The 25,947-nt window shown below is 40.6% G+C and overlaps 1 protein-coding gene across 1 annotated transcript; it reads right to left on the reverse strand.

Annotated features, from left to right (window-relative positions):
* Positions 1 to 13,847: 13,847 nt before the first annotated feature.
* LOC308393808 (diencephalon/mesencephalon homeobox protein 1-A-like) lies at positions 13,848 to 19,780 on the reverse strand. Its single transcript, XM_080877818.1, has 5 exons — positions 19,592 to 19,780; positions 17,477 to 17,644; positions 17,128 to 17,306; positions 15,826 to 16,261; positions 13,848 to 15,634 (listed from the first exon to the last, which is right to left on the reverse strand). Exons 2-5 carry the CDS (start codon positions 17,628 to 17,630, stop codon positions 15,216 to 15,218), a joined length of 1,188 nt encoding a protein of 395 aa, XP_080733944.1. The 5' UTR covers positions 17,631 to 17,644; positions 19,592 to 19,780; the 3' UTR covers positions 13,848 to 15,215.
* Between the last annotated feature and the right edge of the window lie 6,167 nt (positions 19,781 to 25,947).

Consider the following 25,947-nt stretch of genomic DNA (forward strand, 5'->3'; position numbering starts at 1 on the left):
TTAGACTTTTAAGTCCACTAATTGTCTGTTGACAGCTCCCTTCTGACATGTAACCGTCTCCTGGCAGCTCTCACTGAATTACTTTGAAACTAAAAACTGCTATTCTTAGGCGAGCTCTACTGATTATCAACTCCTTCCCTATGAAAAGTTACTGCGTGTGCAGTTAATGCGCAGTGATTTACAATAGACATACATTTTGTTTAACATGCCATTCACCAGATGATTTCTATTTTGGAGTTTTTCTTTTAATCATAACAAATGAGTGGTAAAATTTTCCTTGCAAATTTCATGAATGGAAGTAGTAGACCAACAGGTTGGTCAAAGCTTTAAAATTAACATTTTGTAAATAGATGTGTAATTAGCACATGGAGCCATCTGGTAAATAGTAAATGGACTGGTTCTTATATACAGTAGCACTCTTCTACTGTAAGCTGCTTTATTTAACATGCTTCATTCATCCATTGAAACACAGTCACACAAGCACTTTTTCTACACCTAAGGGCATTCTAGCTGACATTTACACATATTCATACTCTGATGAATGCATTGGACAGCAACTTGGGATTCAGTCTCTTGCCCAAGGATACATCCAGGGCTCAAACCAGCAACCTTCCAAGCTGCTCTACCTCCTACACTGCAACCACCTGATGAGCCATTGTCAGGATGTCAGGGGAACATGACGGTTTCCACAAATGTTGCACACTCTGTGGTGACCCTATTTTTATAGGATTAAGCTTAAGTTTATAAAAATTTCTCAGTTTGTTGGAAGATGTAATTACACACTAATTAATGTATATTTATGTATTCAATATTAAGATTTTGTATTAAATAACCTTTAAAAAAATGACTGCCTGCACATTTAACAAACCAACCCTTCTGGGGGAATGCTACTGTCCACCTGTTTCTTGTGAATAGCTGTTTCAGGAAGACCCCCACCCCCTCATAAACTTCTACCAGAAGAGTTCACCCTTTTATCAAAGTATATTGAGATTCATTTCAAACATGCTTTCAACCTGTGGTCATGTATTTTATTTTGTTAGTAGATTCTTACTGTTCTTGTTTTTGACCCAGCAGTTTTTGCTGTTGTATGAAGAATGTGGTTCATTATTGACATGAACATGAATATTAGTGCTTTATTACTAGATAACCAACAGAACTTTACTCTACCACTGATTTTTGAGGTTGCATCTTCATGCTAATTTGCCCCCTTTAGAAAGTTAAAATGTTAATTGATTCAACTCAGCTCTTTCACATGCAAAAACAAAATAAATATCATGCAAAAGAAAAAAAAAACAACAACAACAAAAGTGTGACTCAAGTATGATTCAAAAGTATTTTTAGTATTAATACTAAATATAGTTAAGATCTTAACTTAATTATCATTAGCATTATTAATATGTTAATTGTTTCATAAATCATGACACACTCCCTCTGCAAGTGTATCTAGAAAGTTCTTTGACTCTTTGCTAAAGATTGAATAAATGTTAACTGTAAAAATTAAGGTTTTATATTTTTTTAAGACCAGGCTTTTTATTTTGTCCTCTGCTCTCAATTTTACGTAATAAAGCTTGAAATTAAATTACGGACTTCAGAGAAAATGCAGTCATGTAATAAAAAATGTTGAAAATTAGAATTCATAACAGGTATGAAAATTGGTAGCACACCCATGTTTCTTCACCCCAACCAATACATTAAATAATACAATACATTAAATATATATATATGGTTAGACTACATGTCTTTGGAGTGGAGGATTGCAAGTTCAATTCCCGCCTGGGGTGTCTGCATCCAGTAAGGGTCCTAAGGCTAGACCCCCCCATGCTAAGCGAGCCTACCGCGGACATGATAGATGAATATGAAGGCATGCTGGCTCGGACGTCGCCCGGCTCAATAAGGTCCGCGTCAGGTGATGAGGAACCAGGGCACCCTGACAAGAAATGGGCTACTGGAACAAGAAGCTATCAGTGAGCAAGAGACAAAAACAGGGCGTTTTTGGCATGCTACTACGCAAGTAACCCTGGCAGAAGGGGCTACATGAATAGGATGAGGGACCTATGGATTCTTCGATACCCAACATCCACGACGACGAAACAACTAGTAGCTCAGTGTTCCAACATTCAAAAGAAGGGACTGCTCTCACAGCTAGAGATTGATGAGGTACAACATAAATGCCACGGCAAGGGGGAGCCAGGACACCAGGTCAGGGGGGAGATATCATCACCCCCACCTGAGATGGTACCACGCCCCAAGTGCGATAGGAGAAGGATCGTTGAGTGTGAGAGGAACTGACCTGAAAGATAAGATCATGGCCAAGCTTGAAACCTGGACCCCCCACAGGCGGTTACCCAGACTACATGAAGTACCCTCAGAAGGTCTGCTAGATGATGTTACGGACGATACCTAAAGCCATCATTACCAAGACTAACAAGCTGATTTACAATATGGCAGCAGTGACAAGTGAGATGCGTGGCTACAAGTTGAACAGACACAAGGGGGCAGTACCCTCCATGGAGAAGGAGGCTAGAGGTTAAGATCAAGGTAGCACTGAGGGAGGTTAGCCAACTATCAAAGCTGCAGAAAGGTGGGACAAGGTGTCCCGTTTGGTTCTTTTGCCATCAGAATTATTGTCTAAAGGCAAAGCAAGATGCCCAACGGATTTACTTTACCAAATGGACCATCCCAGCCTTACCGTAATGGTCTATTTGATTTACCTTTGCTTTTATTGTTTATTTTATTGTATTTTATTTCCACTTGCTACACACGGGACAGACATGACTGGGGGAACGAAAAGGGTGAAAAGGTGTGAAAGAAAGAGAAATACAAAACAAACAGAGAAAAAATACATATATGAATCACCTGGATCACCTGCTGAGAAAGAAAAAAGAGAAAACAAGCAAAAAAAAAGAGAGAGTTGTGCAGCACGTAGGATCAACAGCACACAGTGTGCTTTGAGGTAGGAGCCAAAAAGGGTGTAGTTTGTGTGAGTGAGCACCCGTGTGTACACCTGTGAGCATGATTCATTAGTATAATATGAAATAAATTCTACATGTGTCAAGTTGTGTGCCAATATTTGCTGTGTAGTAGAACTGAGACATAAGTCATTGCAAAAATTTATTTGAAATAATATTTAAATTCTCGGTAGAGAAAGCAGCTGGTGTCCTACAGCTCCAGGTGGTTTGCTACGGCGTTGATTAGCCTTTCCTCCATATTGAATGAAGAATGAAGGGCTTTGGCTGGATCTACCCCTTTGACCTAGGTCAGAGCATCACGTCACCAGGCTCTTAAATGGTTGTCGCAGCGTGACTTGACGCTGGAGTTCCTATTTTTCCAACTTGAGCGGTAAACGCAATACGGTCAAATGCACAAAATGCAACACACAAACAGCCGCGCGTATTTTTATTCGCGCGAGCAAGTAGCGCGACTGACGCGTTTTTGCATCGCAAATCTGCTTCTGAATTTTCGCGGGATGTTCTAGAGGGTGAATCGGGAGCCCGGGAGATAATAGAAAGAACGACAACCGCCCACCGAATGGCCAGGCACTCAACAATGCTATACCAAGATTCACGCTCTGACAGTTTCCTGCTGATATAGACCGCAGGGCAGTGACTCCCTTTACCTGCGGGACAAAATGGCCTCCAGCCCTCTGTTCAAGGCATCAATAGGCAGAATAAAAGGGAGGGAGAAATAGGACTGTGAAGCAGGTGTTCCCCACAGAGAGCCTACTTCACCTGCACGAATGCCGCCTGGCACTGCTACCTTGACCTGGGGCACCCTTCCAGCTGAGATCAGTCAAGGGGCTGATCAGGTTTTTCAAAGAACCGTCTCAACACTTTTTTCTGCTCTCTCTTTCTAGTCCCTGTCAGGACTCTTGCTGCAGCATTTTGGATTAACTGAAGTTTTTTCAGGGAGTTTTTTGGACATCCTGATAATAATGAATTACAGTCGTCCAGCCTGGAAGTAATAAATGCATGAACTAGTTTTTCAGCGTCACTCTGAGACAGGATATTTCTAACTTTAGAGATGTTGCGCAAATGGAAGAAAGCAGTCTTACATATTTGTTTAATATGTGCATTGAAGGACATGTCCTGGTCCATGAGCGCTGGAAAGTGGCTGGGGCTCCGAACAAACCGAATGGAAGTGTGACAAATGTCAGCAGAGAAGCGGTTTCAGCCTCTCTCCGTGCTTTAAGGAGGTTGAGGTGTTATATCTGTGTGACCATACCATTTCATGGTCTACGTCACCCCCTCGCCATGTGACCACGAAGGGTCCTTGCCACTTGGTGAGTAAGTTTGACCTGGAATAAAGGAGTAATACAAGCACTTTATCTTTACCTTCCTCCCAGTTTTCTTTAATTAGGTCAAACAACCTCCATGGCTTCCGGATGAACAGTTATTCAAAGGAAGAAAATCCCATTGAGGCCTGGGGCAGATTCCGCACTGCAAACAACAGAGGGTCTAACCAGCAATCCCAATTGCATTCATCCTCGTGAATTAACTTACGGATCATGGACTTTAAAGTTTTATTCAGCCTTTCCACCGGCCCATTAGACTGAGGGACAGTGTTGGGATGTAGATATATATTTTTAATGCTTATTTTCTGCTTATATTGTTTTATGTATTTTAATAAGAGAGGCCTTTGGAAACCAAGCCCAGACGAGACAAAAACTAGGTCAGAGGGTGACAGGTCGCCCTGGCAACAGACTTTAGAAAGGGGAAGTTTAGTGCAGAGCTGCACAGGAAATCAGACACAAAAAGAAAGAGGAACTAACTGTGTGTGTGTGTGTGTGTGTGTGTGTGTGTGTGTGTGTGTGTGTGTGTGTGTGTGTGTGTGTGTGTGTGTGTGTGTGTGTGTGTGTGTGTGTGTGTGTGTGACGTGCTGCAGAACTATATAACCATGCTGGCTGCTACTGCATTCAGACCTGAGCATGTGTGTTCGGTCTCCATTTCCCGAAATGTAAAATAAAGATTATTTTTTTGAGCTATAAAATTTTTTTTTATTTATTTATTTTTTTTAAATTAGGATTTCTTCAGTTTTATTGGCCCACCCAATGCAGGGCCAATAAAACCGGGCCTCTATTCGCTCCACAGTTTTAACAGAACCCATATGACACGCAATATGGCTGTAATGAGCCGCCTGGAAATAATTTCAGGCGGCTTTTAGACACCAACAAGCAGCAACTACAAAATACTTGTCATTTTGTATTATGATTTATGTCCACTTTGTTTGTCTTGAGTTTATTCTATAGTGCCATCGTTGTTCTGTTTAGCTTTTGATTATTCGATTCCCTCTTGTGTTTGTCCTCTGTGTCTCTTTCTGTATGTCTGTGTTTATATTTGAGTTCATGTGTCTTGCTTCCCTCTTCGTGTTTCATTCTTTTCCCCGCTGACTGTCATGTTTATCCATGTTTCCCCAGTCATGTCTCTGTGTTTCTGTCTGTGTCTCTGTACGCATGTTCCTGTTGCTTCCTGTTGCTTCCTGTTTTACTTTGGTAGGCTCCTGTCTGTGTGCACCATGTTTGTTTTTCTTCTCTTACTTTGAAGGTACCTCGTCTCATGTGTTATGTTTAGCCTTGCGTCCTCTGTCTCATTCTGTGTAATTTGATATGCTGTGTGTTTCCTCTGTGTTCCTTGAAGAGTCCTAGTCCTGGTTCTAGTTTTCCCCAATTTGGTGCCATGTCTCTAGTTTCCAGAGTTTTAGTTCGCACTCTTTATTGCTACAGCAATAAAGCTGCCTCTTTGAGTTAACTTTTTGAGTTTGAGTCCTGCATTTGGGTCCACATCCTGCCTGCGACACAGTGACATTTACTTGTCTTATTTCTTACTTAGTTTTTCTCATATTATGTTTCCTTTCTTAAATTCTGTCATCTTGTACTATGTTTTTATGTTATTTGATTATTTTCAATATACAGGTCAACAGCTGTTATTTTAGATGTGCTATAGAAATAAATCACACACACACACACACACTTTGACTTAATGTGTGTGTATACTCAGACTTTTTACTTTTTAAAACATGTCAGTAAATTGTGTATAAGCATTCTATTTGTATTTATAATATGTCAGTATATTTATGCTATCTAAATCTCATTTGCTGGACCACATGTGGCAGTATTGCTTATGTAATGACAATAAAGAGTCTTGGCTCTTGGATATTGAAGCTGAAATGAACGTTTTTTCTGTTAAATAAATAAAAAAGTAAAAATGATGTATAAGTCTTCAACAATCATATCAACTCTGTTTTTTTAACATGACTTCACATCAGAATAAATGCACTCATGCACAGGCAGATTTCCAGTGTGGGTATGATAATGTAATAACAGGCCCTTGAACACAGGCATGTAAAAGGCCGGTCCATCCTGCACAGAACTGAGAACTGAACCATGAGGTGACTCCAATAATTTTAGAAGTTTTATATCTTTTTTTCTGCTGATTCTGTTACAGTTTTTGTCACTTGTTAGTCTCCTTGAGGTCATACAGATATATACAGTAGTTCCATAGTTTGTCAGTAGATGGAGGCAGAAGACTGTAGTGAGTCCAGCTGCTGTGTTATTTTGTTCAGGCAGTGACTGGAGGTGAGTCTGTCGGTGGTGGTTCAGTGTGTTGCGCTGCTATGGCAGGATGAACTCAAGAAAGCGGAACAACAAACAAAGCAAGAAGTAAAGCCTGTTTTCTTCCTCAGTCTTGCAGGAGTGGCTGCAGACTTCAGAGGCAACATGTTAACTTGAGTATATCCTGTAAATAAGAGCTCAATGTGTCATAAACAGTGGAGCATTCTCGGTTTTAAAAAGATGATATGTTCAGTTGAGTCAATCCTGTGAGATTCTAGTTGCCCTTCATATTTTATGAACGATAGCATGAAAAGGTGCTACAGATGCTTCAGAGAAAAATTAGATCATGTAATCACGAGGGACAAAAACGTTAAACACTGTAGCAAAAGTAATGCCTGAGCATTTGTACCCTGACATCAGGGTACAAAAAACAACAGCTTTTCTTTCAACTGATTTGCACGGGAAAAAATTTGATTATTATCCACAGCAAAAATCTGTTAAACTACGACTCTTCTTTCTCTCTTTCCTGTACATCTAACATCAGCTGTTAACATATATTATGTTTGGCTTGTGGTAGATTTATGTGTCCTTTGAATTACTCCTGTTCAGTAAACTGTTCTGTTGAACTGTGCCAGTATTTAATAAACTACCTTCACCTACACAAACGCGCATCCTCGAGGCACCCGAGGACGCGTGTGAAGGCACAAAACATCTTCCTTTACCTTCTCCCCCCTCCACCTCAGCCTTTCCATCACGGTCCCACAGATGAGCGCAGATCATTTTCATTCATATTGTGAGTGATTGTTACACTGATGATAACAGGAAAAAGAAAAGAGATAAAGGAGACTAATGACACATGGCGCCTCCATCTCCAAGGCCAGCGCACCATGTCGTCATATTGTGATTACCCTGTGCTATTGTAAATATGTGTTTCTCTTAGGCTTACATAAATTTACATATGTTTTAAAACTCTCCTGGGATGGGAAACCATTAGGGACAATGTTAGCGTTTTCCATTATAGGCACCCACGTTTTCAGTGCTGTTTCACAGAATGGAAATGGCCATGCGCATGCAATAGAGGAAGGAGGGCACATTAGGCGAGAAGGAGAGCTGGAATTGAGAGGTTGTTCTTAGCATTATCTGAGGCACATAGAGAGAGAGTGTGTGGCTCTTGCTGTGCTACTCAGTCAGGGAGCATTAAGCTTTAAGAGGCAGTGAAGAGTCTCAGGTCTTCTGAGGGAACTTGACATTGTTCATAAATCCCTCAGGATCTGAGACAGAAGTAATGGTACACACACACATACAAGTGCCTGATTTCAAATTGGCCTATTAAATACAATTTTGCAGACATTACGATACATTTAAATATTATTTTTGTCCAGCATTGTGAAAAAATAAAACATACAATATTTGTTAGTATGCCAAAAATGTGTAGTCGTTATGTCATATCTTCGTTTTATTTTTTACAATACTATCAAAACCTTTTCCCTTTGATTTTTTTAATTTTAGCATTAATATTTTGCAAAATGGATAAAAGTGTTCTTTTGTAAATGGTAATGTGTTATGTGTTTAGTCATTAGTAGTAACTTAAATTTTGCTGTTATTGGCAGCTTTCTGGAAATCATTGCAGATGAAAAATTGTTGTTTTCAGCTGATGCAACGAAATTAATATTTTAATTTGGCCTAATTAATATAAGCTCTCCTTTGGAGAATGCAAAGACTTATGAGTTTATAAGTAGTACAATGGCTATTTCAGTTATTGTCTAATAACTGCTTATTATACAATACAATACAATGCTGTTATTGTATTTTATTTTGGATGTGTCATGTGGTTTGAAGTTTCCACTGTGCTGAGAACCAGGCAGGTTTTAGCAAGAACCCCTTTCCCAGCCGCCAGCACTGATAAAAGAGGAGAAAGAAATTAATAGCAAATAAGATTTAAAATATGTTGTGCAAAGAGATGGAGCATGGTGTTTCTGACTTCACAGGTTTGTGGCTGCAGGTGTAGCTATCACATCAGTGTCTTTGATACCGGGTAGTGCACAGATGGGGAAAGTTCATATCTTGTTGTATCTTGTTGTAGCATACATAGGCTTGTAATACACATATGCCGTAATATTACATTTTAATCCTGGTAAATTTAGTCATTTCCTGTAACTTAGTTCTTACTGTGAATTCTGCACAGCTCCTTTCTAAATTTGAACAGGTGTGTGATTGCAACTGTCCAAAAAACGTATATACATCTGCATCGCCAACACAGCAACTAGTTTTTTACACTTTTTAAAGTAATTAACAAAACCCTGTGCATTTGCTAATCATAGTCTTAAGGATTAATACCATAATGTTTTCATAAAAGCTACTGAATATAGCACCAAAACTTGAAAAAGAAAATAAGTGAAAGAGAAGGAACCTGTTGTAATCACCTAGTGAAAGCATCCAGTGGTCTTCACAGTCAAGACAGTGCCAGGTGTTATTCTCATGTAACGTCTCATTGATAAGAGCAGCAAACACCTCATTTACAGGAACCTTAGGCTATAAGATCAGGTACTTTAAAAGCCATCCAAACACATTCAGACCCTGCCTGTGAGCCAGCAAATAAAACACCTTGATATCACCACAACTAAACTAGGATGATTCTGTCTTAATGTCCCATTTCAGGGACCAAGGAGCCCATAGTCTTTATGGCTCCACAGAATTGCAGGAAGTAATGTTTGACACAGCAGGAGTCCTGCCTTTCAGATGATCAAAGTGACAAGTTCATCCTGCAACCAGAGCCACTTACAGGCGACATCAAGAAGCAGCAAGATTGGCAGCTTTTAGGTCCTTGGTCCATTTCATCAGCCATTACTACCAGCAGTGGCGGCATGCTGTGGAGGACTAGTGGGAGGAGGGGAAGGCAGATTAACAGACAGCTGATACAGGTGTATAGGCGGTATCAAACAGCAGCTCTGTCAATACTGCAGGCTTCAAAATTCTTCAGATGGGGCTGGGATCCCTAAAGTATGCCCACTGATTTCACTATGACAGGATTAACTGGGAGCTTCATATGATTTTCTCAGATTCTGTGACTCAACAATTCAGTGATCCACGTTCTATCGGCTTTAAAGGCCCCTATCCCAAGTTTCAAAAGCTTACCCTTCGGACAACGAATGCTCTTTTTCTCCCATGGTTCCGCTTTTCCTTTTTTGCTGCATTCACGTGTTCATCAACCCCCGCATCTTTGCCAACTCTCCCATCCTCCTTTCTCTGCACATCTGCTAGGTTTGGGTTTTCCTTTCTTCCCTCCAGCGCCTTGCTTGGCCCAAGGCCCTTATAGCCAAATTGGTTTACATTGGAGAGATAAATGCTCTGCAAATGCGCTTAAATGCGTACAGTAAAAAATGCAGACAGTGCGTGTCAGGATTATCACCCAAGTCAGGGGGAGAAAGGAGAGCGTCTCTGTAGCACAAAGCTTGGGAGCCAGAGTGAAGCCTGCAGATACAGTCCGTCTCATCCACTTCTCAGGAGAAAGAGAGGAGGATTTAGCATTTGCATGCTAGTCTGTAATTCCTAGCATTATATAACTTGTCGCCAACAATCAAACTCCTGTGGTATTGTGAAAGTATTGTTTCACATGGGTGAGCAAAGTGCGGAGTTTCACTTTGGGGGAAGGTGTTTTTTCGTGGTGCTGTATAGTGGCAGTTGGTCCAAGATGCATCCCGGAGACCACCCTGTAATCCCAGTTGGAGTAGCTATTCTTCAACACAGCCTGAGGCCCAACTAGAGAACATGCACTTAAAAATCCTGAAAATATACAGCTTAGCGCATAAATGACTTACTTGGGCGTGTGATATGTTCAAAGGGCAATTTAAAGATTTTTCACCAGAGATGAGGGATCAAGGATTTAGCACATTATAGCTACTTATGCTGTTCCCCCTGTGTGAGTGTGCCATGTCCACATCTGTAAATAAATCATATTGCCTGACTGTGATGTGGGTGCTGTAACAATACAAGTTGCCTTTATAGGCTACTGACAAAGAAACCGTGACGCTCAGTGTGTGTTCTTTCTTTGAACAGTTTATATTTATTGGGATGGTGAAACACTATGAAAATGAACCCTTCACGTGGTTAAATGTCTTTAACACTTTGCTAAGCTTATTCAGTATTTGTATTCAGAGATGGGCTGTAACGCGTTACTGTAATCCGATTACTTTGTTCAAGTAACAGGTGATGTAAGGGATTGCTATTGCAAAAAAATAATTAGATTACTGTTACTTTCCCGTAAGCACACTGCGTTACTGCGTTGCTAAACTGTCTTGATTTTATTTGTGAGAGTGTCTCATGACAATAACGTAACCACGTGTGACAGACATGTGCAGATCAACAATATGGAGCGCGGGAGAGAGTACGACCATGCAGCGTTTAAAGTGTGGACGTACTTACATTACTTTAAGTTTTAGTCTGTAAAAAGTGACAAAAACATTAGCGTCCGCTGTACGCGCGTGGGAGGAAAGCTTCTTTCTGCAGTGAAAAATTTAACTTCAAATCTGAGCGAGCACCGAGCACGCTGCCACGGGAATGTCACATTCATAGACAAAGCACCGGACCCCCCCACTGACATGACCGCTGTATTCAGGTGGTGTATCATGTTTTTAAAAAGTAACTAAGTAACTAATTACTTTTGAAAATATGTAATCAGTAAAGTAATGGGATTACTTTTTTGGAGACGTAATCAGTAATTAGTTACTAATTACTTTTTTCAAGTAACTTGACCAACACTGTTTGTATTATATCAGCGGTCCCCAACCCCGGGCCTCGGACCGGTACCGGTCCGTGAGTCGTTTGGTACCGGGCCGCGAGAGTTGAGGCTCAGGTGTGAAATGTCTGGTTTTCAGGGTTTTTATCGGTTTTCAGCGTTATTTTGTTATTGTTTTTATCGTTAACTCGGTTTTCCTGGGTCTTTTCACGTGTGTTATCAATAAATCTTCTTTTTTCGGTACCGGTACTAGTTTTATTTTGTTGTATTTATCCGCGACACCTTAAAGGCCGGTCCGTGAAAACATTGTCGGGCATAAACCGGTCCGTGGCACAAAAACGGTTGGGGACCGCTGTGTTATATGACACACACAAAATCCTGTTTTTAATTTCTGTGTCCACTTTTTATGTACAGTCTATAGGACTGACATCATCATTTCCATGTTTACAGCATTTTCACTGCTAACAGAGAAGCATTATTCTCTAAGGTAATGTTAAAGCATATTCAGTTTGATATTGTTTCCTTTCTGGCACTGTTCAGAAATGACAAATACAAGATTTGATGCACAGGGAAAAGATGCAACAACTCAAGTGAAGCCATTTCCAATGACAATGTTCAGACTCACATATGAAGAGTGCAAAACTGTAATGGTTTGGGCTTAACATATGGTTTCCCATTGTATTGTGTACTGCAAAGTTTACTTTAAATGCAATTGCATGTTTTAATAACATTTTTAAAGTTTCTAGTGTAACTTAAGGAGCCCATTACAGGCTATACGCTGTAAAACAAAAATAAGCTTATCTACACAGAGGCATTATCTTAACCTCAGAAAGCCTACAAGTGTAAAAGAGACATGATTCTAAGACGCTGTGCCATCACAAGGTGAAAGAGCCTTCACGTTGCAAAGGCAGGCAGGCAGGGCTTATACAAAGTGAAGAAACAGCTTTCTTCCTTCCCACCTGCTGCTGCTGTCGTCCCCTGGGGGACACGAAACTGCTGTCCCTGTCTGCTAGCATCAGTGTAAAAACCCTCCACATGCTCTTCTGTTTGGATTTGGATGTAAAACTCCCAAGAAAGACCAAAAGCAGCCCCCCCCCCCCCCTTCTCCAGCCTCTCCCCCCCAAAAAACCTTTTTCTCATCCCCCTGACCTACCCCTCCCTCCAAATCAATGCAGTCCTCCCAGACCTCCCAACACAAAGCCCTTAGAGCAAACCCAGCACAGAAATCATAGCACACCATTCAATCATTGTTTTTTCCCCTCTCTCACCCCTTTTATGGTCCCACTAAAGGTTTTAACCGGGCAGAGAAGGAGGGCTGTCACTGAGGAAACCTTAGCCCATTGATGAAGTGACAGGAGCTGCCAGAATATGATCCTAATCCTGTTTCCAGCATTCTTTTAGCCTGCTGGCATCGCAATTCCTCCACACATTCTCTGAGCTGTCAACTAGGAAAATCCCTCTAATAGCGCATTGCCCAGATACACATCAAAGAGCTCCTGGAAACCTTCAGCGGCTTAGCTGCCATAGACACACTAGCACACACAAACACACCATTCCCAATAACATACATCCACATGATCTTTAGGAACACACAAAACCCAGATGTCCGTGGAAAATTGACCACATATTTAAAGTAATAAACCAAGGATATTGGAATGAGTGATCTTTGCGCCCCCAAAATTATTTTTACACGCTGTAACCATGCCCTATTTTAAAACAGCCACCTACCTTTTGCTAGTCAGAAAGTGATATAATCTTTATGGTCGTGGATTTACGGGGCAGGACAGAGCAGGGGGAAAACAGGTGTCTGAACTTTGCTGACTCTAGAAACCCTTTTAGCCCTATTTTATCTCATTCTATTCTTACTTAATCCATCGATATTCCAACCAAAGGTAATCTTCTTATGGCGAAGCATTCTGTTTCGGTGCAGCCAAACCTCTGCTGACAGGGTGGGGGAAGAGGGGAAGCAGCGAAAGAGAGCGTATGAGGAGTGGGTGGGTGGATGGTGGATTGGGAGACTCTTTAGGGCCTGACACTGTGCTTCAGTCATTTCATTTGGGATTAAATCTTCTGCAGTGAGTGAACAAGTGGCAGGTTCTCCCCTATCTGGTGTGTAAACCTCAGCATGAACCCTGTGGATAAATTATTTATGGATCATCAAGGTGTCTTCAATAAAACAGGAACTAAAATTTAATTTTTACTATAAAAAAGTGAAGGTAAGTTTTCTGAAATTTTAAACCATTTATTATGAGCTAGACTTTCTCTGGTCTGCACAATCTAAGCCAAGCCCACCCTTGTTTTGTTGCCAACTTATTCTCATTGGAAAGTAACGTCTGTGAGAGGGCACGGTAACTGGTTCAATATCCTGGTTAGAAAGTAAATGGCTTTCCTGGTCTTCTTCAGACTCACCTTTTGGCTAACTTCCTTCAACTCATCCCACAAGAGTTTTATCATGTATTTTATGAAGAAGTTGATTTTTTCTCAATGTCACATTTTCTTAATAAATACTTAATTACCTAATAAATAGCTGGTTTGAAAGTGTTAATGAAAAAATACAGACAGACATTTTCATGCTGTGAACATAAGTCATTCTTATGTTTTGATTTATTCCCTTGCATTGAACAGATAAATTACTCACATTTAAAACAAATGAGAAATACATGTTTTCAATGTACAGTCATATAATACATAGAGAACTGGCCTGTGCATTTTTCTGCTGAAGCCACCGGCTCAGGAAAAGTGGTGAGTTCAGTCTGACAAAAATAAATGTTGGCGGTGCGAAATTATTTTTAACTGTGCCTCATCTGCAGATTCTCCTCTTTGCTTCATTTTCTCTGTTAGGTCCTTTGCTTAAAGCCAAAACTGGAAAATACATGGGCTACTTCCTGTTAAATCCTTTAAAAAGAAGAGACATGGAGGTATTCCTTACTCAGGAAGGTGGACAAATACTGAAGGATATTTACAATGCTCAATGGATTCTTGAAAGCTGACCTGAAAGCTCTGACTGTGAAAGTCATCTATCAAGAAAAATGTATTTGGTTGTGAGATTATAGTAACCAATTTGATATCAGAACTTTACCCTGCTGCCAATGCCATGTCAACTATGTCATGTGGCTATAAGCCATGCTTCAGTGGGGTACAAGCATGCATAGTTCGAGTTCTTGTAGGATTATAAGATTTTTTTATATATATATCTTTCATATCTGTCCTGGAATGAGACTGACAGCTCTGGAGGTCAAGCCTTCCTGCAGTGACTTTATAGAAGAAGCTTAAATCATAGTGAACAGCTGGCATTAGAACTTCCTGATTCTATTGACCAGGTGGTGTCAAATGCAAGCAAGTGCTAAACAGTGCTGTTCAGTCACAGCTTCAGTCCAGGTGGGATTTTCATTAAGTCCGTTGAGTTCTTGTCATAATCGTATTTTCTCTTCGGTCTATCCAGCAGAGATGTTCTTTGTGTTTCCGTGTGCTCCCAGCAGTGAGCCGCATGCTCAAATGATGGTGTTGAGGATAAGGGCAATACATGAACTGACAACCCTGGCACTCAGTTAAAGGAGAGCCCCTAAAACATGCTTTATGCTCTTTTGGTGTGTACTTACAAATACTTTGAAACTGGGTTTATTTAAAATCGACAAAAGAGCAAACAAAAAATCTCAGCTGTGCAATTAATTTGTATGAGCACAAATTTGAAATGTGGGCAGACTTTGTGATTCTCATTACAACATCTGAAGAGCAAATAATCTTGACATTAAACTGGAGAGGGTTCTACTGCGGTTTTGGAGGTAATTCTGAATTCTGGGTGGACACACAGTTCTTTTGCTGGTTCATGAGAGGTCAGGAGGAGGTGTTGTTAGGTCACCTCCTGTGCAGGCCTCCATTCTGTAGCGTAGTCCCTGACCTAGAGGCCAAGCACGTACAACGAGCAGCCAAGCTTCAGTTGGGGAGTGTATCCAATCCCAGCGAGGCCGCATGCTGCTTGGCCCTCAGACGGAGGTTTTCGATGCTGGTGGTCTTGCTGTTGAGGCTTCCTGGGAGGTTGCCCGGCGCTGCCTGCAACAGTGGGTTGTTCCATACCTGCTGAGCCTGCGACAGGGTCTGGTAGTAGGACTGGCAGGGCAGCGACCCCAGTGGGGAAGGCATGTTAACGTTCATGCCCAGGTAGGGCAGACTGGACGGCGTGCTCATGTCAAACGATGGGTAGTGCACCAGGTTGTTGGTGGCCGCCATGTGTTGCCGAAACTGCTCCTGCAGGCGAAAGAGACTGAGAGGAGACGAAGCGTAGGAGTTGCTCTGCGCTAGACCACTGCTTACACTGCTGGAGGAGGGCAAGGCGGGGGAGCTCAAAGGAGAATCTGGAAGACAGGAAGCGAGAAGGAGGACTTCAGTATGTTTTGACGCACCTTTTGCATGGATAACTTCTGTATATACCGTCCATTTGAATGAATTCTATAAAACTATCTCGCACATGGATGGATTTCTAAAATAAAGTAATTGATTAGAGACTACAAAAGAAAGACAAACTGAATATGTTTGTTTTTTTTACCTGAGCTTGGACTCAGCCGTTTACAGGATGGGGAGCTGCTCCCTGTCGGCAGTACCCCCTCCCCCTGAATCTCCTCCCTGAGTTTCACCCTCGTCTCTCCTCTTATTTCGTCCTCCTCTCTGTCAGCATTATCTTCTGCTGCTGACTCGCTGTCTGATGGTTCAGGGGAGGTGACGTTTACTTCCACGCTCATCTCGCCAGGCTGGGGCCGTGCTGCTGCCTGCCTCTCTGTCTCTGAGTGAGAGGATGAAGAGGAGGAGGGAGGAGGAGGAGTGCGAGTCTCAGGAGCCAGGGTAGTGGCAGTAGTGAGATCATTCTTGGAGTCCTCTGTAGCACCTTCGGCAGCTCCTTGAGTTTCTTTCTGTTTCTGGAGCTGCTCCTTTTGCAAGCTGCGCTGCTTCTTACGAAACTTGGCCCGACGGTTCTTGAACCAAACCTGGCAGATAGAAAAATAGATAAGTGCCTGAGTAAAAGAGTAAAAATACATTAAAAGTTAATATTCTAATATTCTTCTTCTTGTGTGTTGTAAAAATTTAGTATGGCTACCATGGCTCTTTGGACAAAAACCCCTGATGTGGTGCACATGTGAAAAACTAAACTGAGCCTCAGGAAATTCATCGTCTACCAAGGCAAATGTCCTGTTGTACAATTTTAATGAAAAGGATCCAGTCAGTCTTTCAAGCAGGTGTGTAAATAATGAAAACAGCAGGCCATTTCCCCAATTTCATTTTTATTTTTAGATTTTGCAGGGTCTAGAACGTCACGCCAATGAAAAACTGTAGTCTTACAAGACTCTTATTAGAATACCTTGATATGTTTTCTGATATTTAATGAACTGCTTTTGCCTTGATCTGTGATAGTTTTGCCTTAAAAGTGACTGAACGCTGTGCATTTCTTAAAACATTTACTTCTGCAGAAGCTTCTGGTCTAGGTCTAATTATGGTTAAAGCATGATCTTAAAAAGATCTTTTACGTGGCTTTTTACCAAGAGAAAAACTACGAAACGAACACTTTTTTTGCGCACCCACCTGACTAATCAGGGAGCCTCTTGGCAGGTGGGCTTTAAAAGATACAAAAGGCTAAATCTGAGTATGCCAGAGTTTCAAACAGAGGTGAAAAGCAGTGCACTGTATAAGAAAACAAACGTAAGACTATCCTTATAGGATAGTGAGTCTGAAAGAGCACAGTATCGGCTCGTAAACAGCGAAAAACGACCATTCATATCACGTGACTGCGTTATTTCACATTTTTAATAGCGAAACGAGACTGCTAGACAAATGAATTTTGGGTTTGTTTTTTTACCTGTACACGTGCCTCGGGCAGGTTGGTGCACATGGCCAGGCGTTCACGCATCACCACGTCAGGGTAGTGCGTCTTCTGGAAGGTTTTCTCCAGAGCTTCCAGCTGCTGGGCGGTGAACGCTGTCCGACTGCGCCGCTGCTTTCGGTGCTGGGAGCCATAGCGGGCCTCAAGGATAATGTCTTGAAATGTACAGCCGTTGAGAAACAAGAAACATGACCAGTTTAATTTAGGGACAAGCTAAACGTTCACGCGAGCACCTTCACGTGCCAGGGTCACATAAATATAATAACTTAACTGAGAACGGGAGGAAGTGACAATTTGGGATAGAAAATGAGCAACTGAGTCTTACCAGCCAGTCTCTCCGCGAGAGTGAGCGCGTGCACCGAGGGCCTGTAGTCAGGCGCGTGCTGTGCTTGCTGCGCCGCCTGCTGGTGAAGGTTGTACATGGCGCTCAGTGAATTCATGGCGTGCAGAGAGTAGCCGTTCACTCCGTAGTGCTGCATGACCGGCGACCTGACTGAAGAGTCACAAGCTGCTGTGAGTTTCAGGCCTCGGAACAAACAAACTTACTTCTAAATAAAAGTTTAAGCTCCAGGAGGCCATTTCTTATTTTTTATTTTTGTGTGCGTCTTTGTTCCGAGAGGAGAAAATTAAATGGCAACAGGTGAAAGACAAGCTTTAGACTCCCGCCAAAGGGAAGATGGTTCATTTTATAAAAGGATAACAAAGCGAATAACTGATAATGATTTATGAGTTAATATACAGTTAGAATTTTCAAAGAACTTTCATGTGTGTCGTCAGATCCGCACAAATGTAGCAAAGTAAAACGAAAAACTGAAAGAAACTAAATCAATTTAGTCAAAAATATCATCAAAAACATGGAAACTAGAAAATCGATAACTTTTATATTACATTTGATTAAAGACCCCAGCACCAAACACTTTTTGTTCAATTTAGTGTTGAGAAAAGTCGTAAAATAGATTCTCCATTGATCTCATTGCTAATAATCTGCTTTGTATTTTGCTAATATAAAGTGTTGTTTCAGATCAAATGTATTTTTAAAGTAGTGTATAAAGTAGAATTTTCAATATCGTCTTTTTTGGATTGTTGCATTATTCTGTGGCTTTTTGTGGTGATTTTACCTTATTATTATTAGTATTGTAATACAGTTCTGTAAAATCATTATTACTGAATTATAATGCAGGCATGTATTATTATTATTATTATTATTTTTATACAAGTCTGTATAGTAATAATAATAATAATAATAATTATTATTATTATAAATTAAAGTGGTTTAATTTATATCCAAAAATATTCCAGTGAAAATTATCTTCAGTATTTTTTATCCACGGTCTGGGTTTAAAATGAGCTTTTACACTGAATATATTTTAATCATGATTATTATTGTTATTAATATTTTAAAGGTTTATTTTTGCGCGCTCGCAGTTCACGGTAATCGCTGCCAAACCTCTGCAGTCTGCACCGGCAGAATTGCGGGAAAATATTTACTTTGCTCCCTGTGAGTTCGCATCGAGTGGGAGCCGTTTATTTCAATCTGTGGCGGGTCCCAGGTCGGTTCCAAGCGCCTAGAGGCTGACGGCGACGTGTGACAGGTCTGCGGTGAAATATGCACAAGATCGCCGGTTGGACTCCTGTTTAATGTGGGTGCAAATAGGTTTCAACTATACAGGACTATTAATTTATCATCAGGCCTGACACGTGAAACGTGGGCCCCGGTGGGCGTGTGTGTGTGTGTATAAATCACTGTTTGAGAGGAAACCGTGTAACTAATACAAAATTTTCTTTCGCTTTTAATTTTCTTTTTCTTTTTGTCTGTTTCATTGCATTATTTTGCTAAATGAGCCTCTGGCTGGAAGTATGTAATCTGCTAGTTTCCCCCCACATCTACAGCTTAAAAATTCAACATAATGCTCTTCTTTCAGGACAATGTCACGATGCCTCGGGCTCTGATTTAAGTCTAATTATGCTAATTGCCGTGGATTTATGAGTTATACTGCATTTACTAAAGAGTGCCTTGGGGCCGTAGTTCTGTATGCGTGGCGTCAATCCATCACCATTTACAAACTGAAAAGGCAGAGAGAGCGAATGGGAATCATTAACCTACGGAAAATTAACAACATGGAGTAACACACCGAGAGGAACCGAGGGATCTTCTGACAAATCCTATAACACTGCGTGTTATTTTACAGTCAAAAATAAAGGGAAACCGAGCAAACACGTGCTGTTATTGACCGCTGCCACTGTTTATTTTGGACACCTCGAGATCGCTGCACTTTGGGAATCATTTCTATCAGGAAGTTTGGAACACGATGTAAGCGAAGACAAAAACAGAAGAGACAAGGCTAAAACAGTTTTAGTTTAAACGTTTGTGTAGTTTAAAATCTAAAACCTGTAGGAAAATGATCTGTAATGCCCAACTTGCGTTCAGCAAACTTCTTACCTCTCTGTCTTATAGAAATTTCTCAGCCGAATATTCGCCTTTCAAATCTTCTGCTCTAAAATCCCCAGGTGGTTGATCATCTTATTCAGTTCATTACAGTTTTTCATTCAGCCAGATATCCTGAGAATATTCCGGTCTGTCCGCTCCGTGCACCGGCTCGCTTCTCTGCTTGAGGGAGGATGCCGAGCTGCCATCTATCGGCCTTTAAAGCGCTCCGGGTGGGGTCACCGGGGCGCCCAGACGCTTTCCTCTCTGTGCCAATCACGTCGCTTTCCTCATCCACCCGCCCCACCTCTCTTCTATACACCTCACTTTGTGGGTGAGTGCTGCACCGAGGTGCCGCTGTACTTGTTTTAACACGTTCTGTCACATTGGACAATTATTATTACTATTATTATGATCATTATTATTATAGGTCCTCCTTGTTTTAAGCATATCGCTCGCAGGTGACCGTGATGATGAAATGCGTGTTGCTTTTTGCAGGCTGACGAAGTTTCATCTTGATAACTTAAAGTTGTTTTGTACAAATGTAAAGAGAAAATTACGCGACAGCGTGAGTTTGATTTCATAATTTCAACATTACAGGGTTATTCTGAGAATTTGTTGCTGAGTAAGCGCTTAAACCCACTTCAAAGGGGAACCTGTACTTGTTTTCATTTCTAATTCTCAGTTGCCATTCTTTACTTTTAATTTTAGTATGTTTCATGCTGCTTTATTAAAAAAATTTTTTTTTAGAAAATTACTTAATCCACTACAGAGAAAATACAAAAATAAAAAAGTCCATTAAAGCTTCCGTTTGTTTGCCTGTCAGTGATGCTTTCTGGATTGATTTTTAGCTCCAAACAACCTTTTAGAAAACAAAATAATGAAAACAAATCCGAGATAATCTAGAAAGTAAACATTTGCTTCACATGATCTTTAATGTTTGTAAGAAATATGAGCTGATTTAGATGAAACTCATAAAAATCAGCAAAAGGAAGGGGGGAACGTTAATCACACGGGTCTTAATGAAATGATATGCAAATGACGAGAAGCTACTGGCCTTTGCTACCCTCTTGCAGTGACTACAGCGACTTTCAGGTTAATTCCGTGCATTAATTTTATTTTCCTGCTGCCTGGCAATGACTACATTTTTTGGTCGGAATGCAGCTGAGATGGAGAGATGCGGGCTGGGCTGCACTGCCTCCAGCAGCTCCCCGGCCCCGAGGGATTTAGGTTAGGATTGGGTAGACAAGACGCCATTTCACCCTCCAAAAAATGTCTTAAAATGACTGCTGGTAAGAGGATTAAAACAATAATGCCCCTCTCTTCTTCTTCAAGGTTTTTAGAAAAGATTTCTTCTTCCGAGGAAAAACCGTTTAGGCTGGAATTAAGGGCAGCGAAAGTAGCCTTTTAATGTAAAGCTTGCATATTTTGTTGAATTTTCTCCGAGAGTGAGGGAGAAAGACGAAGGTGGGCTGGGAGGGGGTTAAAATCCTAAATTTGATCTTTGCTCACCTTCACTCATAGAACTTTAGACGTCTGAAAACAGGCTGTATGCGCCTTATAGCTCACGTCAGCGCGTTTGAGCAAAGATCAAAGTCCCTCTTTAGATTTTTCATGTTGTTGAGCTAAGGTCGGTGTCTTATAGAGCTTAATCGAGAAAGTGCAGAATATGAAAAAGCAACAATGAAAATCAACGATTTATAGCAACAAGTGGGTTTCACTGCGCACATGGGTCTTAAAAACCTGTTAGCTAAACATAAGTTCCGATTTCATATATATATATATATATATATATATATATATATATATATATATATATATATATATATATATATATATATATATATATATATATATATATACTCCGAAGCTATGTTTTGTCCTATGCCTTTTTTTGCCGGAGAGCATTTGGGCAGAGAGGAGAAGAAAAATCGGATTAACTTGTGAACCGATGAAAATAAGAACTTAAACTGGAGGTAAATCTGTCCAGTGTCTCTTTGTGGGAACCGTTTCTAAAGCAATTAAAGCGAGAAGGAATTCCTCTCAGCTGCTCTTCCTCAAAGCAGCTTTTTTACGGAACGTATAATGCGGGCTAATGTCCAGCATGGCTGAGGGTTTTAGCGCAAGTGTCAAGAGGGCCTGCTATTAGAGTGATATTAGGCCAGTGGAGCAGCAGCCCCTCCCACGCAGGGATTGAATGGACAATAAACTCACTGTGATTTACAGAATTGGTTTTAACTTGTAAAATAACATTTAGACAAATTATAGATGTAATCTTTTAAAATGTAATCTTCCTAAAAGTGAAGATGCTTTCAAAATATTGTTATTAATAGTCGTTATGTAGCTATTATAAATTATAAGCTTATTTATCAATTAAGAAAAAGGAGTGAAAAACAGTTTTAAAGTAGTATTCGGTGAGATCAGCCCTTTCCCTTAGAAGAGGTGAGTCTGGGTTCTTATTAGCATGTTGCAGAACTTGCCCCAGTTCCTCTGTCTTCTGTTTATTTCTTTAATGTTGGACAGAATCATGATGTTGAGCTCAGGGCTCACACTCGCTGAGGCTCTTCATGACTCTGGACTCTGGGATGTCACATTTTCAGGTGATGTTTTTTTTAAATTTAAGTCAAAATAATAGGCATAATCTCAGTTTTTAAAAGTATTCGACTTCTGGTGCCTAAAAGATGATTTGGACAGGCATGTCTGGATTAAATCCCAACAGTGTGTCTATTGTATGTGGTGTAACAGAGCAATTTAAGAACAAATTAAATGTATATGAATTTGTTTACCTTTCTTACTGGTCTATCATTAAGAGCTTGTGATAAGGGGAGAGAATGTTTGACATTTATAATGAGAAAATGTTTGTTTCATTGAAACGGTTTAATAACATCTAATCTAAATTTCGGATGTGGATAAAACAGGTCATTTGAAACATGACTAATGGGATTATTAATAATGCATTATTATCATTATTATGTATACTGATTTACCTTTAGTGAATATAATGTCTGCTTTTCTGAGCAAAACATCACCAGTCCCACTGGTGTCACCATTGCTTGTTTAAATGTTCACTCAAGTTTATTCGGTTCTCAACCATCTAAAACTGTAAAATATAAAAACTATCAAAATATTACGATTTATCAGTCAATTGATTTGCAAATCATTGACGTTTAGAGAAAAAATCAGTAGTTCCAAATTTGTTATCCCTTGCAGAACCTCACTGCTGTTTTTGAGGCCTAATGATAAAGATTATTCTGAATAAAACCCGTAGTTCACCCCTCGTCATTTACCATTTTCAAACCACACTTCTCATCCTGCTCACCTTCAGGATCTGAGCACTGTTCACCCCAGGCTAACTTTCTAAACCCCAAATTCATCTCAGATTTCTGTGGATTTTATCAGCACACTCATTGTTCTCTGCACTCTGGCTGCATTCAGGCTTTATCATGTTAAAGCCTCTCCTCAGATCTGAGTTATCGCCTTTGCTCTCAATCATCCTCGCGCCTCAAAACTTTATCCCTGCATCAGGACTTTGGCAGCCTGAATCAACGCTCAGCCGAGGAAGCAGCAGCGATTTATAAATCATCTTCAGTTTTTAATCAGGTTTATAACGCATGAGTGTTTGTAATTTCTTCTCCTCAAATGGCTCCCTATACTTCCAAGTGGCATTTTACATCAACTCCAGGAGAAAGTTGATGCCTTCAGCCTTCAGAGCCCATTAACTTTTGTCATTAGGTTTTCTTTAACTTCATGAATATATTAGGTTTCAAACCAGCTGCTCTGGCCGGCACATGCTCTTAGTCAAGGTTAGCTTGTGCTCATTTGGGTAAAATTAATCATTTTGATGTATCGTTTAGAATTGACTGCTTCCATGGGACTTGTGTGACTGGAGTAACAAAGCAACTTGCCATTAGCAATTCTCCAGCTGTGTATTAGCAGGGCGTTCACCTTTAAGACCGTCCTCATATGTGTTGAATACCTGATTTAAATGGACAAATCTCCAGCTCCATAGACTTTGTTTCCAGACTTCATGTATTAAAACACTTATTTTAAAAGTAAACAGCTTTCTGTGCGACAAAAGCAAAGCAAAGCATCACATTTAAAACTGCACTAACTGCCTTTTATTTCGTCATGTCAACACATAACTTACACCTTTTTGCATTTATTAACTTGCAATGTTACAAATGCTAAATTGTCAGTGCTCATCACTAATTTGTCTGACAGCTGCCTGTTGCTTACCACATAGCCTACATAGTGTGAGTCTAATAGATCTGCTGTAAACACTGGTGACTTACTCGCCCCTTTTATCGCCAACTCTTTTCATAATACACACAGTTGTCAAATCAGCTGTTTATGTAAAATTATTATTAGTGTACCGTTTTATAGAGTACTCTGCACTCTCTATACACTGATTAATATGAGATAGTAAAAGAAAGAAAAAATACACATACATTCAATGCAACTGTCATTTTTCTATGTTATCTAATGCAACTCAAACACCAAAAGCTCAGTCAGAGACTCGGGTGTGTTACCCCAGCAGCTCACGATGTAGCCTCAAGCCTGCAGATTCGACCAGTTAGCGATGTGGTTGTGTTAACCTCACTTCTTCTAACTCCACAACCTTCAGATTTCACTTTCAAAATAGCCTTCAGGCCCACCTGATGCTGACTTAAGTGCCATCACTTAAGAGCTATTTTTAAAATACTCCACAATATCTATAAAAATCTCCCCAGAGTGGAGCATGCATCTGAAACTTTCTACATTAAGCACTTTGGTAGAAACCAAAGTGAGGTGAACAGAGAGCACTGAGATAGAGACACAGTTATTCTCCACATGTGAGGCTGACCACAAGTTGTTCACTCTATTGTTTATCCTTGTATGATCCTGTAGATGCGGCGCACCATGCAGCAGCCAGGGCCGCTCCTCTGAACGGTTTCTGTGGCAGACTTGACATATCGAGGTTGGCAGGTTTGTTTCCTCCCTCTTTCTCAGAACTGGTCTTTGGTTGTGCCCCTCAGGCTGCGGCCCAGCACAAGGGTTCCTATTGTCAAGACCTAATCCAGGGGCTACACAGCTTTAGCAACATGGTGGGATAAAAGCCCATCAAACCACTGCTTTATGGGGGCAAATCTTTCCTAATCCCTCGCTTTATCTAAACAAAAGGAGAGAAACAAGAGGATAGAAAGAAATTGTGCAGACACAGGGCAAGACCGGGAGCTAAGATGCAAAGAAGTAGTTTCACTGGAGAAGCTAACCATTTTTGACAGGCTTTCACTAAAAGACTGACAAAAAACAGACACCAGGATTCCAAAAAGGGCTGTACAGGGTTTTTTTCTTTTCGAAAGTTAAGCTTTAAGATCCTTAGAGGGATATGTTGAAATTAGCGAGATTAAATGCAAAAACCTTAACTATTAAGAGTACTTGGCAGGGGACACCTGTCAGATGGGGACGCTATAAAAATTTGTTCTCGGTTTGCTCGGTTGATGTAAACAAGCGACAACTGTGTGATCTTGAACCTATTCTTTTGCGCTTTTCTCAGACTGCGAAAAGGGAGTATGGGAATTTCTCTTTCCCGCCTCACACACTGCTTAAACCCCCCAGCTCCATCACACCGACTGGGTGTTTCAACCATGAAGTCTTTACTTTTAAGAACCGAAGTCAGAGAGAATGTATTTCATTCAATGTGTATGGATTCTTTAGCAGACACTAAAATACAGCAACAAATTAATATTTTGATTCAAAGCCTGTTTTTTAGTTTATCTGCAACATCATTGAACTGGCTACTCATGAATTCCTGAAACTTACATCTTCATTATTTATATATATATATATATATATATATATATATATATATATATATATATATATATATATATATATATATATATATATATATATATATATACGTATACGGACATATATATGTGTGTGTGTGTGTGTGTGTGTGTGTGTGTGTGAGAGGGTGTCGGGGGCAAATCCCCTGACCCCATTTCATGTCTGCTGCCAGTTCCAATTTCTATCTTTGCTCTGTGGCAACTCGCTTCGAATCCCAAGTGTCGCATCTGCAAATGACTGTGAGTTAGAGGCTCCATTTTCTGCCACAGCCAAGATGCTCCACAAGAGGACCATTTGGAGCCCGGCGGTCACAGAGCCGAGCAAAGATTGAGAGCAAGCCAGTTCTGGCTCTATGTACATAAACCACGACAGCCGGGGGGCTTTCAATGTCCCGCTCGCTCTCTCAGGTACATGAACAGAAACACGGTGACATACATAATTCACCACCTGACAGTAAATACACTGCCCTCATCCACACACACAACGATGTTCAGGCTTTTGAGCACAAACTATTTTACGCGCATTATATTCCTTATTTT

Source organism: Rhamphochromis sp. 'chilingali' (assembly GCF_963969265.1).
Source record: "Rhamphochromis sp. 'chilingali' genome assembly, chromosome: 3".
In the NCBI taxonomy this organism is placed as follows: Eukaryota; Metazoa; Chordata; class Actinopteri; order Cichliformes; family Cichlidae; genus Rhamphochromis; species Rhamphochromis sp. 'chilingali'.

Coding starts and splice junctions, on each gene's coding strand:
- LOC308393808 (XM_080877818.1), bottom strand. CDS start 17,630: ATGCAGCACTACGGAGTGAACGGCTACTCTCTGCACGCCATGAATTCA. Junction 16,262..17,127: donor TGCCCGAGGCACGTGTACAG/GTAAAAAAACAA, acceptor TCTATCTGCCAG/GTTTGGTTCAAGAACCGTCG. Junction 15,635..15,825: donor ACGGCTGAGTCCAAGCTCAG/GTAAAAAAAACA, acceptor CCTGTCTTCCAG/ATTCTCCTTTGAGCTCCCCC.